This window comes from Somniosus microcephalus, chromosome 16 (genome assembly GCF_052327205.1).
Source record: "Somniosus microcephalus isolate GS21.2 chromosome 16, FLI_Smic_1.0, whole genome shotgun sequence".
In the NCBI taxonomy this organism is placed as follows: domain Eukaryota; kingdom Metazoa; phylum Chordata; class Chondrichthyes; order Squaliformes; family Somniosidae; genus Somniosus; species Somniosus microcephalus.
This window is the reverse complement of record NC_141002.1, coordinates 32,552,749-32,569,028: the sequence shown is the minus strand read 5'-3', so window position 1 is coordinate 32,569,028 and position 16,280 is coordinate 32,552,749. Positions and strand designations below refer to the sequence as shown.

Below are 16,280 nucleotides of genomic sequence, written 5' to 3'. Positions count from 1 at the left end.
CTGCTACCTAAGTCTATGACCTTCTCTGTTGTCATTTTTAATATTTGCTCTCTAGGAACCTCCCCCCCACTAGTTAGTTTAAAGCCCTCTCTACGGCCCTAGTTATATGATCCGCCAGGACTCTAGTCCCAGCACTGGCCAAGGGTATATGATTTGACGGTGAGGGGATGGCCAACACATGGCGACTCACTGTTGCCAGCATTCTCATCCAGAAGAGAACAGCTGTCAGTATGCCAGGGGACAGTGATGTGTGGATCCAGAGTGGTGATTCCACCCAAGTTAAGGGAGAGAGTGCTAAATGAGCTACATGAAGGTCATCTGGGGGAGGGAAAATGAAAAGCCTTGCTAGGGCTTATGTGTGGTGTCCGGGAATCGATCAACAAATCAAAGACTTAACTAAGAGCTGCTTAGGATGCCAGAAGGTCCAAAATGCACCACCACATGCCCCTCTACACCCATGGGAGTGGCCCTCCTCTCCATGGCAATGGGTGCATATTGATTTTGTTGGTCCATTCATGGACTCAATGTTCTTTATAGCAGTGGATGCTCATTCAAAGTGGCCTGAGGTGATAAAAATGTCTTCAACCACTACAGAGAAAACGATTGCAGTCCTACGGACCATATTTGCCAGAAACGGTTTGCCAGAGCAGATTTGCTCTGATAATGGACCACAGTTTGTGTCCGAAGAATTTCAAAAATTTATGAGAAGGAATGGGGTAAGGCATTACACATCCGCCCCGTATCATCCAGCCACAAATGGATTGGCTGAGCGGTTCGTACAAACCTTTAAGAAGGCGATAAAGGCCATGTGCGATGATGAAATTCCACTACAGCATAAGACGGACAATTTCTTATTAGCCTACCGAAACGCGACACATGCAGTTACCAACCAGACCCCGGCCATGATGTTCTTTAACCGAAGGTTGAGATCTCGTCTGGACTTGCTCAGACCAAATGTGCGAAGAAATGTTGAGGACAAACAATTCCAGCACATCAATGAGAAGCCGACAAGGAGCTTCAATGTAGGGCAACCAGTCTTGGCCCGTGACTATCGAACAGAGAAATGGCAACCCGGAACAATATGCACAAGGCAGGGGCCATTAATGTACACAGTGGATGTCGGGGAGAACATTGTGAGACGCCACGTCGATCAGATCTTAGCGTTACAGGAACGCGTCAACCCCATGTCTCGAGTACCTGGGGATGAACCCGACATACCAGTAGCATCTACCTCAGAACCAGTAGCAGTGGAACCCGATGAACTACCCGATGAAAAGGGGTCAGAATCGCCTCTGCACCAAGAACAAGAACCTCAGGAAAGGCGCTATCCCGAAAGGGTCAGGAAGCCGCCCCAAAGACTGAATCTATAAATGGACTATTGTTGTTTAATGTACATGTTAAAGTGTTAATTGTAATTTGAATATTAGGGGTACTACTAATCTAAAAGGGGAGGAATTGTAGTGTATGTGCCTTTAAGACAGAACTACTTTTACAGCTCCTGTATACTGTAGTACTGGCAGTGACTACACCTGTATATAAGCTTTGCGCATGCCCCTGTACCCCCAGCCTTGAGACTACCCTCCTCCAGTAAATACCTGTTTATTGTTAAGTTACAGCATCCGTGTGGTTATTGAAAAACAGCATACCCTCAGAATCACGGATCTAACAGTGTGTCTCAAGCAGTGCTTGCATTTTAAATAAATTTAAAAATAATTATTCTGACATCAAAATATCAATACAAAATGCTCTCAGTCACAAACTAGTTTAGCGTGCTAAACAATATCATAAAAGCTTCAGATTAGAATTTAAAATGTGATTAGTTAGAATAAGAATGCACTTGATCACTAAAGAAAATACACCCTGAAACTACACTGTGGGTTAATAATGCACTGGCTGAAAATCCTTTATTCATTATTTAGCGGAGGCGTTAATCTGTTTAAATTAAGTGGGTTATTGGCTCCGCTAGATTAGCAGACAAATGAATTCCAGATGAATGAGTGAAGCATTTCTATGCTTTTATCTCACAGCATAATTTCAAGGCCATAGTTTATTATATCAGTAATTGAAATGAATTATTATAATAGGTGTCTCACCCCGTGGGTCCAAGCTTCTTGTACTCCTCTTCAATCATTTTTATTGATGCATTTTCTCTGCTATTCTTTTCTTTGCCAAATTCAAATGTGTCTGAAAAGCTGTTATGCTTTAGAGAAATCAGTTAGATTTTTTAATACTGTAAATTTGAAGTTGTGTCAAAAATAAGCTGACAAGCTACTGTCGGTGATATTAATGGACAAAGCCTCGAGGCACTCATAAGGCATTCCTCTGTCCTCGATCTTAGCAGAGGCAGTAACTCATTTCAAATAAATAGGTTAGCCCTTAAGTTAAAATAACAAATAAAGGAATGTGAGAGGAATGGCATAAGCATTCGTTTGCTAATATCACCATCAGTAATTTGTAGGATTATAAGGTTTTGCAATGGGGTGAACGGTGTGTGTGTGATCTGACATGAGTGGGACACTGATCGTAACATCACAAGTCTGTGATCAGGTAGAATATGATTCTTCAATAGTGTGCATAAATTGCAGGGAAAAGTTTGTTCATGCGAAGATATGATGATGACAGATTTGTAGAGTCAATGAGTTTGGTTGGATTTGAGAAAGCGCAGAAACAGAACTCAAATTGAAATGTAAAGGAAATCAAAGAAAATGGGGAAAGCAGATTTCTCTCCAGAAGTAAACAGATGAGGAAGAGAAGGGTTGAAAATGAGTTAACTCAGGTGGTAAGGAGCTTTAGAGCACCCACCCCTCTTTATCCCTTTCCCACCTTGCTTGTATCTATTCAGTAAAGCACTTTGAGATATCTCTCTGCACATGAGAAGTGCTACAGTAAAGCAAGATGCCATGTGACATGAATCTTGCCATTCATGTAGAAATGACTTATGAAATATACTGGGCGGCCTGCTGGTGGCGCTGTCCAGGGAGAGTATAAATACTCGGGCACGGGCCCAGTTTGCTCAGGGCATTTTGTAAACAGGAACTAGTGAAGGACAACTAGACTTCCATGTTGTGAAACAGTCAATTAAAGCCTTGTTTAATACTCTGACCAAGTGCCTAGTAGTTTTCTTACATCAATTCAATCGACTGTTTGCTGCTCCACGCTCTGAGTGGTTTTGGGAACAGACGGCTACGACTCAAACGGTAGAAGGGAACCATAGGTAGTAATCAATCCATCATGGAGAAACTACTCCGACCCTCCCGTCTTGACCTGGACCCGAATTCACCTACAATGGCTAAGGTATGTGTAGTGTATGTACCTTTAAGGGGAGAACTACTTTTTACAGCTCCTGTATACTGTAATACCGGCAGTGACCACACCTGTATATAAACCCTGAGTAGGGATTTGTACTGTTAGTTTTAGAGTAACCCTCATCCAGTAAACACCGTTGATTGTTCCTCTGCAGTCTCTGTCTATTTATTGAAGGACACCATACATCAAGATTCACAGATTTAACATTGGCGACAAGTCGATTCGAACCTACCTGCAACTCTGCAGAAGAAGGCCGATTCCAGGGGCACGGGCGTCGACAATCCGGCGGAGACTCCAGCGAGACGGGCTGGCAGCAGGTACGGCGCAGGCCCTTCCCGGACGGCGGCGGCTGGAGCCGACCGACGGCACAGGGGAAGGCCGAGCAGCGTCGACGGTGTAAGAGAGAGGGTAAAGCGCACAGGGCACAGCCGGGTTTGAAGACCGAGCGGCGTCGACGGGAAAAAAAAAAAAAGAGAGAGAGGGTAGAGCGCACGGGGCGCAGCCGGGGTTCAGGACCAAGCGGCGTCAACAAGAGAGGCGCGCAGGAAAACGCGCAGAGCGCGGCCGGTGTTCAAGGGCTGAGCAGCGTCCGCGGGGGGAAGAAAGGAAAGCGCGGGAGACACCATTTGAGCTGCAGCGGAGAATAAGGGAGAGCGCGGGAGACGCCATTTTTGAGCCACAGCGGAGAAGAAGGGAAAGCGCGGGAGACGCCATTTTGAGCCGGTCTAAACACACCAAAAAAAAAAATGCCGACGAGTGGCAGTATCACAGCGTTCAACAATGAAGTCGAAGATTGCACGACATATGTCGAACGCATTGAAGTATACTGCAAGGCGAATGAAGTGCCAGATGACAAGAAAGCGCTGGTATTGTTGAATTCAATGGGTGCAAAAACGTATGGCTTACTGCGAAACCTAGTAACCCCAGAGAAACCAGAGGAAAAGAATTTTGAAAACATAGTGTCAATCCTACGGGACCACTTAAACCCCACACCGCTGCTGATAGCAGAAAGATTTAAGTTTCACAAAAGGAACCAGCATAAAGATGAAAGTAATGCTGAGTATTTAACGGAACTGCACAAGCTATCGAAACACTGCCAGTTTGGAACGGGACTAGCAGATACTTTAAGGGACAAGTTCGTGTGTGGGCTTCAAAGTGAAGGAACCCAGAAACGGCTTCTATCAGAAAAGGATCTTACGCTGGACAAGGCTTTCAGCATTGCAGTATCACACGAAGCAGCAGCACGGGGCGCAGCAGAGATACAACGGAGACCGCAAGAATGTGGCACAAATGAAATGGCATACGGAACAGTGAAGTGCTTTCGCAGCGGCAGAACAACACACGACCTTAAGGATTGCTGGTTCAAGGACCAAGTGTGCAGACAGTGTGGAAAAGTAGGACACATAGCAAGAGTCTGCAGGTCGGAAAAGAAAACCAGCAGCAAGAAATCTCCACAGGAGAAGTACAAGAGGGTACATAAGGTGACGGAGAGTAGTTCAGACGAACAGAAAAGGGATACAGACTCTGGAAGCAAGGAGCTGGGTTGTCTGAAACTACATAATGTGATCAAAATGGAGGATTACCAAACTATCTGGGTCACGCTCAAGATAGCAGGAGTCCAAGTAAAAATGGAATTGGACACAGGATCAGCCCTAACAGTCATAAATCAAAGGGACTACAAGCGGCTATTCTCACATATACCCTTGAGAGATGCAGAGATCGTCTTGAAGACGTACACGGGGCAAAAAGTCTACCCAAAAGGAAAAATAAGGGTGAACGTTATAGATAACGGCAAGGAAACACCAAAAATGGACCTATATGTATTGCCAGAGGGAGGACCACCACTACTAGGACGTGAATGGATCCGGAAGATACAGCTAGATTGGCATTCCATACAAGCACCGACTGTAGATGCCAAAGAGGATGACGACGTCACACCTGGATGACTGTCAAAAATGCTAACTGACGCACAAGAAGTGTTCCAGGAGGAACTCAGAACACTAAAAGGCACAACAGCGACGATCAAAATAGAGGAAAATGCAAGCCCTAAGTTTTTTAAGGCCAGACCGGTGTCTTATGCGATCCGCCCAGCCGTCGAAGCAGAGCTGGAAGGTTTGGAACATTCAGTACTGTCCAAAGTGGACTGGAGCGAGTGGACTACACCCACCGTTCCTGTAATGAAGAGGTCATTGAGTAATACGCCTAGGGAACCAAAGAAGGTTCGCATCTGTGGGGACTTTAAGGTGACAGTGAACCCAGTCCTTCACACGGTACAATATCCGCTTCCGCAAATTGAAGATATTTTCGCCTCGCTATCTGGAGGGAAACGCTTCACTAAGATTGATCTGGCCCAGGCGTACCTGCAAATGGAGGTAGAAGAAGCCTCGAAAGAGTACCTCATGATCAACACTCATAAAGGTCTCTACCAATACAACCAGCTGGTGTTCGGGGTAGCATCAGCTCTGGCTATTTGGCAAAGGGCAGTGGATCAAGTCCTGCAAGGGATTCTAGGGACCCAGTGTTATTTGGATGACATCCTGGTCACGGGCGAAAATGACAGTGATCACCTCGCCAACCTGGAGCAGGTGCTCACTAGATTGCAGGAATATGGGCTCCGAGCTAATCGCCACAAATGCGAGTTTTTCCAGAAGCAGATCTCGTATTGTGGCCATGTTATTGATGAAGAGGGGTTACATAAGTCCCCTGAAAAGATTGAGGCAGTAGTCAAGGCTCCAGCACCGGAAAATGTGTCACAACTGAGGTCGTTCCTCGGGCTGGTGAACTACTACCATAAGTTCTTGCCAAATATGTCTACCGTACTACACCCACTGAACACCCTACTGCAAACGGGGGTACCATGGAAGTGGAATGATGAATGTAAACGAGCTTTCCAGAAGAGCAAAGAATTGATCACATCAAAAGAGGTGTTGGCTCATTTCAACCCAGCACTACCAATTCGGTTGGCGTGTGATGCATCACCCTATGGCATTGGAGCGTTGCTGTTGCACAAATTCTCGGACGGCTCAGAGAGGCCAATAGCCTTTGCATCACGATCACTAACCTCAGCCGAGCGTAACTATGCCCAGAATGACAGGGAGGCCCTCAGCCTAGTGTGGGGAGTGAAAAAGTTCAACCACTTACTGCACGGGCAGAAGTTCACCTTGCTGACTGATCACCAACCACTTGTCTCCATCTTTAATCCAAAGAAGGGCATTCCGGTGATGACTGCGCAATGGCTACAAAGATGGTCCCTTTTTCTAGGGGCACACCAATAGGAAATCGAGTATAAGGGCATGAAACAGCATGGAAACGCTGATGGGCTATCACGTCTGCCACTGCCTACTGCGGAGGAAGCACCAGCAGTGGACCCTATCGAAATATTTCATTCGACTATAATTGAACGCTTGCCTGTAACTAACGCTGATATAGAGAAGGAGACCCGAAATGACCCGACACTGTCTCGGGTATATGACTTGACGGTGAAGGGATGGCCAACACATGGCGACTCACTGTTGCCAGCATTCTCATCCAGAAGAGAACAGCTGTCAGTATGCCAGGGGACCTTGATGTGTGGATCACGAGTGGTAATTCCACCCAAGTTAAGGGAGAGAGTGCTCAATGAGCTTCACAAAGGTCATCTGGGAGGGGTGAAAATGAAAAGCCTTGCTAGGGCTTATGTGTGGTGGCCGGGGATCGATCAGCAAATCGAGGACCTGACAAAGAGCTGCTCAGGATGCCAGAAGGCCCAAAATGCACCACCACATGATCCTCTACACCCATGGGAGTGGCCCTCATCTCCATGGCAACGGGTGCATATTGATTTTGCTGGTCCATTCATGGACTCAATGTTTTTAATAGCTGTGGATGCACACTCAAAATGGCCTGAGGTGATCAAAATGTCCTTCACCACCACGGAGAAAACTATTGCAGTCCTGCGGACCATATTTGCCAGGAACGGCTTGCCAGAGCAGATTTGCTCTGATAACAGACCACAGTTTGTGTCCGAGGAGTTTCGAAGATTTATGAAGAGGAATGGGGTAAAGCATTACACATCCGCCCCGTATCATCCAGCCACAAATGGATTGGCTGAGAGGTTCGTACAAACCTTTAAGAAAGCAGTAAGGGCCATGTGCGAAGATAACATTCCACTGCAGCACAAGGTGGACAATTTCCTGTTAGCCTACAGAAATGCGACACATGCAGTCACAAACCAGACCCCGGCCATGATGTTCTTTAACTGAAGGTTGAGATCTCGTCTGGATTTGCTCAGACCAAATGTACGAAGAGATGTTGAGAATAAGCAATTTCAGCACATCAATGAGAAGCCGAAAAGGAGCTTCAATGTAGGGCAACCAGTCTTGGCCCGCGACTACCGAACAGAGAAATGGCAACCAGGAACGATATGCACATGGCAGGGGCCACTCATGTACACAGTGGATGTTGGGGAGAACATTGTGAGACGCCATGTTGACCAGATCCTAGAGTCACAGGAACGAATCAACCCCATGTCTCGCCCATATGTACCTGGTGATGAACCCGACATACCGGTAGCATGTACCCCAGAAACAGTAGCATTGGAAGCTGATGAACCAACCGACGACAGGGGGCCAGAATCGCCTCAGCACCAAGAGCAAGACACTCAGGAAAGGCGCTATCCAGAAAGGATCAGGAAGCCTCCCCAAAGACTGAATTTATAAATAGATTATTTTCAGTTAATGTTGCATGTTAAAAGTGTTAATTGTAATTAGTTGATATTTAATTGTTAAATTAATGTTATGGTACTGTTAATCTAAAAGGGGAGGAATTGTCGTGTATGTACCTTTAAGGGGAGAACTACTTTTTACAGCTCCTGTATACTGTAGTACCGGCAGTGACCACACCTGTATATAAACCCTGAGTAGGGATTTGTACTGTTAGTTTTAGAGTAACCCTCATCCAGTAAACACCGTTGATTGTTCCTCTGCAGCCTCTGTCTATTTATTGAAGGACACCATACATCAAGATTCACGGATTTAACAGTATGGAAACACTGGTATCGTACCTTCAGCAACTTCCTCAGGGTGTGTGGTGAGAATGTTCCTGATAAGTTAGAGATACTTGCCAATTATGTATCCCCTTATGTGTTTGACTATATCGAAGACTGTGTAGACTATGACTCCGTTATCTAAATATTACAGCAATTATATGTTAAGGCCCCAAACAAAATTTTTGCTCGGCATCTACTGGCAACAACTCGACAACAACCTGGGGCATCACTTGATGAATTCCTTCAAAAGCTTCGCAGGCTCAGCAAGGATTGTAATCTCAAAGCTGTCTCAGCTGAGCAGTACCAGGAGGAGTTAATTTGTGATCCCTTTATTAACAGAATTGCATCCCCTTTCATACACCAGCATCTGTTGGAGAATAAAACCCTCGAGTTACAAGCTGCCTGTGACCAGGCATGTTCTCTGGACTTAACAAAAAAAAATGCAGATGCCTATCTTTTACCATGTGCACGGACTGCTGCTATCACTTTTGGTGACTCCTCCAATGGGCCTCAGGCAGAAGCCCTCACTGATGACTACTCTATATTAGCCGATGATGACACTACCCTAGAAGCCCTCACTGATGATGACACTGCCCTAATGGCATCTGGGGAATCTGGAAGGAAGTGTTTCTTCTGTGGAGGTGCATTCCACTATAGGAAATTTTGTCCTGCTCATAACGCAACCTGCAGTCATTGCAGTAAGAAAGGTCACTTTTCTAAGGTATGCCAGTTAAGAGCCTCTGTTAGTAAGAAAGGTCACTTTTCTAAGGTATACCGGTAAAGAGCCCCTGTTAGTTTTGCAGCTGCTATCTATAAAACTGCTCCTCCCCCAAGAGCCACTACTAAAGTTACAGCTGCTATCTGTAAAACTGCTCCTCCCCCAAGAGCCACTATGAAGGTTACAACTGTCAAGGGTAAAACTGCTCCTCCTCCCATCACAGCTGTTTTTCCCCAAAGCCTGTCCCATGCAGCCACAAAGGTTTTGGTAAATGGACACATTTTGAGTGCACTAATCGACTCATGCAGGTCTGACAGCTTCATCAGTGAGCAGGCTGTTAGTAAGTTAAAACTGCATATTTACCCCTCAGACAGGGAAATTGCAATGGCTCTGACGACACTGACCACCAAATATTCTGGCTTTTGTCTTGTCGACCTTATTCTTAATGGCCACACTTACTCCTCCACCCGGCTCGGGGTGCTCAAAAACCTATGCAGTCATGTGCTTCTGGGACAGGATTTCCAGAAACAACACAAAAGACTCACTTTTGAGTTTGGAGGGTGAAATGAAGAATAGATTTGCCTTTCTAATCTAGGCTTTATTAACTTTAAAAATCCAGTAGCACATCTTTCAACACCAGTCTCCAACCATGACTGGAGAGAACTGAATTTAAGATGGCCACCACAAATCACCTGACATCCACTACCAATGAGTTTACAGCATATATCTCAAGGTAGAAACAAACAACCAATTACAATACTTCTTACTAACACAGAACAACCACCCCATTCACCAATCACAATACTTCTTATTAAACATAGGAAATAATCACCACATTCACCCCTCCTTTTAAAACATGCTCCAACCTAAAACAACCTTTACAATTTATAATTAATTTATTTACAACTAAAATACAAGTATAATATTTCAACAATTTTAAAACATTACTATCAATTTAAAAGTCCATTTTCAATCGGTCGACTGGATATCTTGTTCGTGTCGACCTTCTTAACCTTGGTGAAATTCCTTGCCCTCCCACACCCGGAGACACCGAAGTATCTTCTGCAGGAAGGCTATCCATATCCCGATTATCAACGGTTTCCGGATTGGAAATCCCATCAGGAGGTAAACTGGGACGGTCATGAACATCCATCAAAGGCTGACTAATAGAAGTATAATTATCTGCAGTAGGATTGGAAATATTCGTAGTATCTATAACAACATCCACATTATCTGAATCGTGACTATTATTAGTATCCTCAGAAGAGGGCTGGCCACCACAAGGAGCCAAATCTTTAATTGAAACAGTACTTTCTTTCCCATCTTGGAATCGAATATGAGCATATTGGGAATTTGCCTCCAACAGCTCCACCTCCTCCACTAAAGGATCATATTTTGACAATCTAACATGGCGTCGAAGCAGCATAGGTCCCTGCATAGTAAGCCATGAAGGTACCGAATATCCCGTAGTAGATCTCCGCGGGTAATTAAAGAGCCTTTCATGGGGGGTCACATTAGTAGCCGTTGAAAGCAATGATCTAATGGAATGCAGGGCATCAGGCAATACCATTTCCCACTGTGTATTCTTAAGGTTCCGGGATGTCAAAGCCAACATAACTGCCTTCCAGATCACCCCATTGTATCGTTCACACTGTCCATTACCCTGGGGGTTATACGGGGTAGTTCTACTAGTAGAAATTCCCCGACTCTGAAGGTATTCCTTCAACTGGGAAGACATAAAAGAACTTCCCTGATCTGAATGGATATACGCAGGCATCCCAAAGATGACAAAAAGTTGAGTCAGACATTTGATAACTGTAGCAGCTGATACATCTGCGCAAGGAAAAGCAAAAGGAAACCTTGAAAACTCATCCACAACTGTAAATATGTATCGATTTTGAGTCGTTGAAGGAAGAGGCCCCTTAAAATCAATGCTCAGACGTTCAAAAGGAGAAGTAGCCTTTATAAGATGAGCTCGTTGAGGCTTAAAGAAATTCGGTTTACACCGAGCACAGATAGAACATGATGAAGTCATCTGCTTGACGTCTTCAACTGAAAAGGGCAAATTCTTACTGCGTACGAAGTGTATCATCCTCGTAACCCCAGGATGACATAAGGCATTGTGAAGATTAATAAGCGTATCTCCGTGAATCAGAGAAAAATAAGCCCTCGACAGTGCATCAGCAGCAACATTATCCTTCCCCGGACGATAAACTATATCAAAATGGTAACATGCCAACTCAATCCTCCACCTCATTATTTTATCATTTTTGATCTTTCCAAAATGTTTAACATCAAACATAAAGGACACAGATTTTTGATCGGTTACCAACGTGAAATGTCGCCCCGATAAATAATGTCTCCATTTATGCAATGCTTCTACTAATGCATATGCCTCTTTTTCTATTGAAGAATGTCTTTTTTCACTATTGTTCAAGGTACGTGAGAAAAAGGCCACAGGTCTTCCATTCTGGTTCAGAGTAGCCCCAATTGCAAAATCAGAAGCATCCGTCTCAATCACAAAGGGAACCTGCTCATCAATAGAATGCACAGCTGCTCCTAAGATATCCTTTTTAAAATTATCAAAACATGTCCTGGCCTCCCATGATAGAGGATATGTCGTAACCCGAATAAGGGGCCGGATCTTCTGCAAAAAGTTTGCAATCCAATTAGAATAGTAAGAAAACAGTCCAACAACTCGTTGCAAAGCCTTAGAATTAGTAGGATAAGGTAAATCGATCAATGGTCGCAAACGTTCTGGATCTGGTTTAATCTTATTTCCCAAGATAATATACCCCAGTAGATTTACCTCAGTAGTCGAAAAGATACACTTCTCTTTATTAAAAGTTAAACCAACTTTTTCCGCAGCTTGAAGGAATCTTTCTAAATTAGAATCATGCTCCACCCTTGATTTACCACACACCATGATATCATCTAAATATGAAAAGGTGTCAGAGAGAGAGTTATCACTTATAAAAGCATCCATTGCCCGTTGAAAACAAGCAACACCATTAGTAACACCAAATGGTATTCGGCAAAACTGATACAGCTTTCCACCAGCCTCAAAGGCTGTATATGGTTGATCCCTCTTAACAATAGGAATCTGATGATAAGCACTCTTTAAATCAATAGTGCTAAAAAACTTATACTGAGATACTTTGTTGATAAGCTCATCAATCTTAGGCAAAGGGTACGCATCTAATTGAGTATACCTATTAATAGTTTGAGAGTAGTCTATCACCATTCGTTTCTTATGTCTCTCGTTAGTGGTGACAACTACCTGAGCCCGCCAAGGCGAACAACTAGGTTCAATGATTCCTTCCAATAAAAGACGTTGGACTTCAGAATTAATAAATTCTCTATCCTGACTGCTATACCCTCTTGACTTGATAGCAATTGGCTTACAATCCGGCATCAAATTGGAAAAAAGTGATAATGGAGAAATGGATAAAGAAGTTAATCCACAAATGGATAAGGGTGGCTTAGTCCCTCCAAACGAAAGACTGAGAGACTCGTGTAATTTAAGCACATCATGACCAATCAAAATATCCGCACAAAGATTAGGCAAAACAGATAGGCGTATATCAGTATACGTATTACCTAGAAGAATCATTTTCACAAGGCAACAACCAGCTACTTGTGAAGTAAGGGTCGTCTGAGCCATACACACCTGATAAGTAACAGGCAAGATTTTCAAACACTTTTCCTTCGCAAACTGAAGACTTATAAAACTCTCAGTACTGCCCGTATCTATGAGAGCCTTCACTTCTAACCCATTAACTTGGGCCATAACTATAGCTTTGTTTAGGCCATGAGCAAATGCAGCAGAAATTGATGCAATAAGCGCCCTCTCTACAGGTTGAATAGTCGCAGAAGAGGAGGTAATTGAACCTAATGATTTACAAACACGTGCATAATGACCTCTCTTTCCACATTTACTACACACAGCCTCCTGGGCAGGACACTTCAAACGAGGATGCCGGACGTTCCCACAAAAATAACACTTCTGAATCCTAGAGGCAACAGCCGCCAAAGTAGAAACTGTTTCAGAATCTAGTAAACCACTCCCATTAAGTCCACCTAATTCTTTTTCATCCGGAACTGCCGAAACCACAGTCGCAGGTCGATTAGAAAGAGCATAAGAATCCGAACTTCTCTGAGCCATATCCAATGTAGAAGCTTGCTCAAAAGCACTCTTGAGATCCAAAGTCTTATTTTCTAACAACCGCTGACGAATTGATCTAGACAGTAGTCCATTAATAAAAGCATCCTGTACCGATTCTTCCTTATATTCTTCGGCCGTCACGGCTTTATAATTACAGTTAGCACTAAGGTGCCGAAGTGCTTGTAAATAAGTATCCAAAGATTCTCCCACCTGCTGCCTACGGGCAGATAGAAGATAACATGCAAATACCTCATTCTTTGGTTTAACAAAAATCTTCTCCAATGTAGAAATAGCCAATTCGTAAGTTTTACAGTCCAAAATATACTTATACACATCCGGAGCAATGTAGTTGATCAGCATATTCAGCTTATTCAGAGACTCTTGTTCCAACACACCCAAAAAGTTTGTAAATGTACAATACCAATGTTTCCATTTATCATCCACTCCTGCAGAATTAGGGTCAGCATTGAATCGTTCTGGTTGAAGATATCGCTCCATTCTGATAAAAAGTTAATAAATTGAAATGAAGAATAGATTTACCTTTCTAATCTAGGCTTTATTAACTTTAAAAATCCAGTAGCACATCTTTCAACACCAGTCTCCAACCATGACTGGAGAGAACTGAATTTAAGATGGCCACCACAAATCACCTGACATCCACTACCAATGAGTTTACAGCACATATATCAAGGTAGAAACAAACAACCAATTACAATACTTCTTACTAACACAGAACAACCACCCCATTCACCAATCACAATACTTCTTATTAAACATAGGAAATAATCACCACAGAGGGTCAAAACCGGAGCTTACTATTTCCAAAGTACCGTTTTGTGCGCTTTTGGCAGCTTCGCTCGATGAGCCCTCCTTGTTTGCCAATCTTTCCCCCAATGTAAGCCCATCGTCACTAAATCACGATGTTTCAGCCAAGATGATCGATCCTTTATCGAGGCAGAAATCTCTCGCCTTCTAGCTGATGGTATCATTGATCGCCTATTATGCGAAGTGGATACCCCACTTTTCCGACAAGATCCAGCCCCTGCTTCATGCAAAGTCATTTCTGTTGAAGGCAACGGCTATTTCAGCTTTCGACCTCCTCAAGCAACAACTGGAAAAAGCCATGCTTCGTTCCATCGATGAAAATCTCCCTTTCGTGGTCGAGTGCGATGCATCGGATGTGGCGATCTCAGCTACTTTGAATCAAGGTGGTCGACCTGTTGCATTTCTGTCCAGAACTTTGCAGGGTAGCGAGCTCCATTATCCTCCTGTCGAGAAGGAGGCTACGGCTATCATCGAAGCAGTATGTAAATGGAGTCATTTTCTCGTTCGTCGCCATTTCATGCTTATAACCGATCAGTGCTCTGTGGCCTTTATGCTGGATAACCGGAAACACACTAAGATCAAGAATAACAAAATACAGCTCTGGAGGATGGAATTGGCCGCCTTTGGCTACACCATACATTATTGACCCGGCAAAGAGAATGTGGCCCCGGATACCCTCACGCATGCATTCTGCTTTTCCATGTCAACTTCAACTCTTGCGGATCTTCATACTGACTTATGCCATCCTGGCGTTACCTGTATGTTACACTTTGTGCGATCTAAAAATCTCCCATTTTCTATGGAAGATGTGAGAAGAACATGCTCCACTTGTAGAATTTGTGCGGAATTAAAACTGCAATTCTTCCGTCCGTCGGATGGCTCGCTCATACACACTATACAGCCTATGCAGCGACTCAGCATTAACTTTTAAGGGCCACTGCCTTCCTCAACGCGAAACACCTACTTGCTTACTATGGTGGGCGAATATTCATGCTTTCCCTTTGCTTTCCCCTGTCCCAATATGCTTACTTCCACAGTGATCAAATGCCTCGATCAGGCCTTTTCCCTTTGCGGTATGGCCAATTTCATCCACTCTGATCGGGGTCCCTCCTTCATATCAAGCGAACTCAAAAGTTATCTTTCCCAACGGGGAATCGCCTCAAGTAGAACAATACCGTATCATCCTATTGGAAATGGACAGGTTGAGAGATTCAACGCTATCATTTGGAACGCTGTTCGTCTTGCACTGAGGTCACACAACCTATCAGACCAGCATTGGGAAACTATGTTCCCTGACGCATTGCATTCCATCAAGCCTCTTCTTTCTACATCCAACAACACTACTCCTCACGAACGATTCTTCGGGTTCCAGGGTCGCTCCACTCATGGGACGTCCCTACCATCGTGGTTGGCAGCTCCTGGCCCCGTGCTGCTCCGAAGATTCGTCCGATCCTCTAAGAGTGATCCCCTCATCGACAAAGTGGAACTAACAGATGTCAATCCCACATACGCATACGTGCGGTACCCTGATGGCCAGGAATCTGCAGTGTCACTTCGGGATCTGGCTCCCTGCCCAACCGGTCCCACGGACCAAACTGATGGTGGAATCCATATCAATGACTCTGATACCCTGCGCTCCTCTGAGGATGACGCCCTACCCAGGATGTCAAGGGATCTGCCAGCTATTCTGACGGATCAACCCGGGTATCAGAGCACTCCTCGCGGGATGGCCACCCAAAGCCAGGACGTCGGTCAGTCACCGACTACCGGGCAGGGTGAAGCCAGCTCTGCGCCTGTGGGGGCCTGCACCCGGAGTCATGATCTCCCCAGTCCCCCTCAGGTCGATCAAGGCGACACGGACTCTGCCAGCCTGCCGGTATGAACTAAGCGACCCAGGGACCAAAACACAGTCCAAGGAGACGTGCCTTCTGGCCACCAACAGATATCCAAACACACCCGGAGCCACAATCTCCCCAGTCCCCCTCAGATCGATCAAGGCGACACAGACTCTGCCAGCCCACTGGTACGAACTAAGCGACCCAGGGACCAAAACACGGTCTGAGGAAACGTGCCTTCCGGCCACTGACGGAGATCCAAACGACTGCGTCTATTCTTAGTCTGACTAATTCGGTAGAAAAAAGCCGCCGGACTTCCAATCTTTCAGGCGGGAAGAATGACATGAATCTTGCCATTCATGTAGAAATGACTTATGAAATATACTGGGTGGCCTGCTGGTGACG

The 16,280-nt window shown here is 44.7% G+C and overlaps 1 protein-coding gene across 1 annotated transcript in view; it reads right to left on the bottom strand.

The window, feature by feature from the left end:
• Positions 1-16,280, bottom strand: part of slc13a1 (solute carrier family 13 member 1) — a 78,649-nt gene that overhangs the window by 41,960 nt on the left and 20,409 nt on the right. Inside the window, 1 exon segment of the mRNA XM_086009787.1 lies at positions 2,094-2,192. Coding sequence (XP_085865913.1) covers positions 2,094-2,192 — 99 coding nt within the window.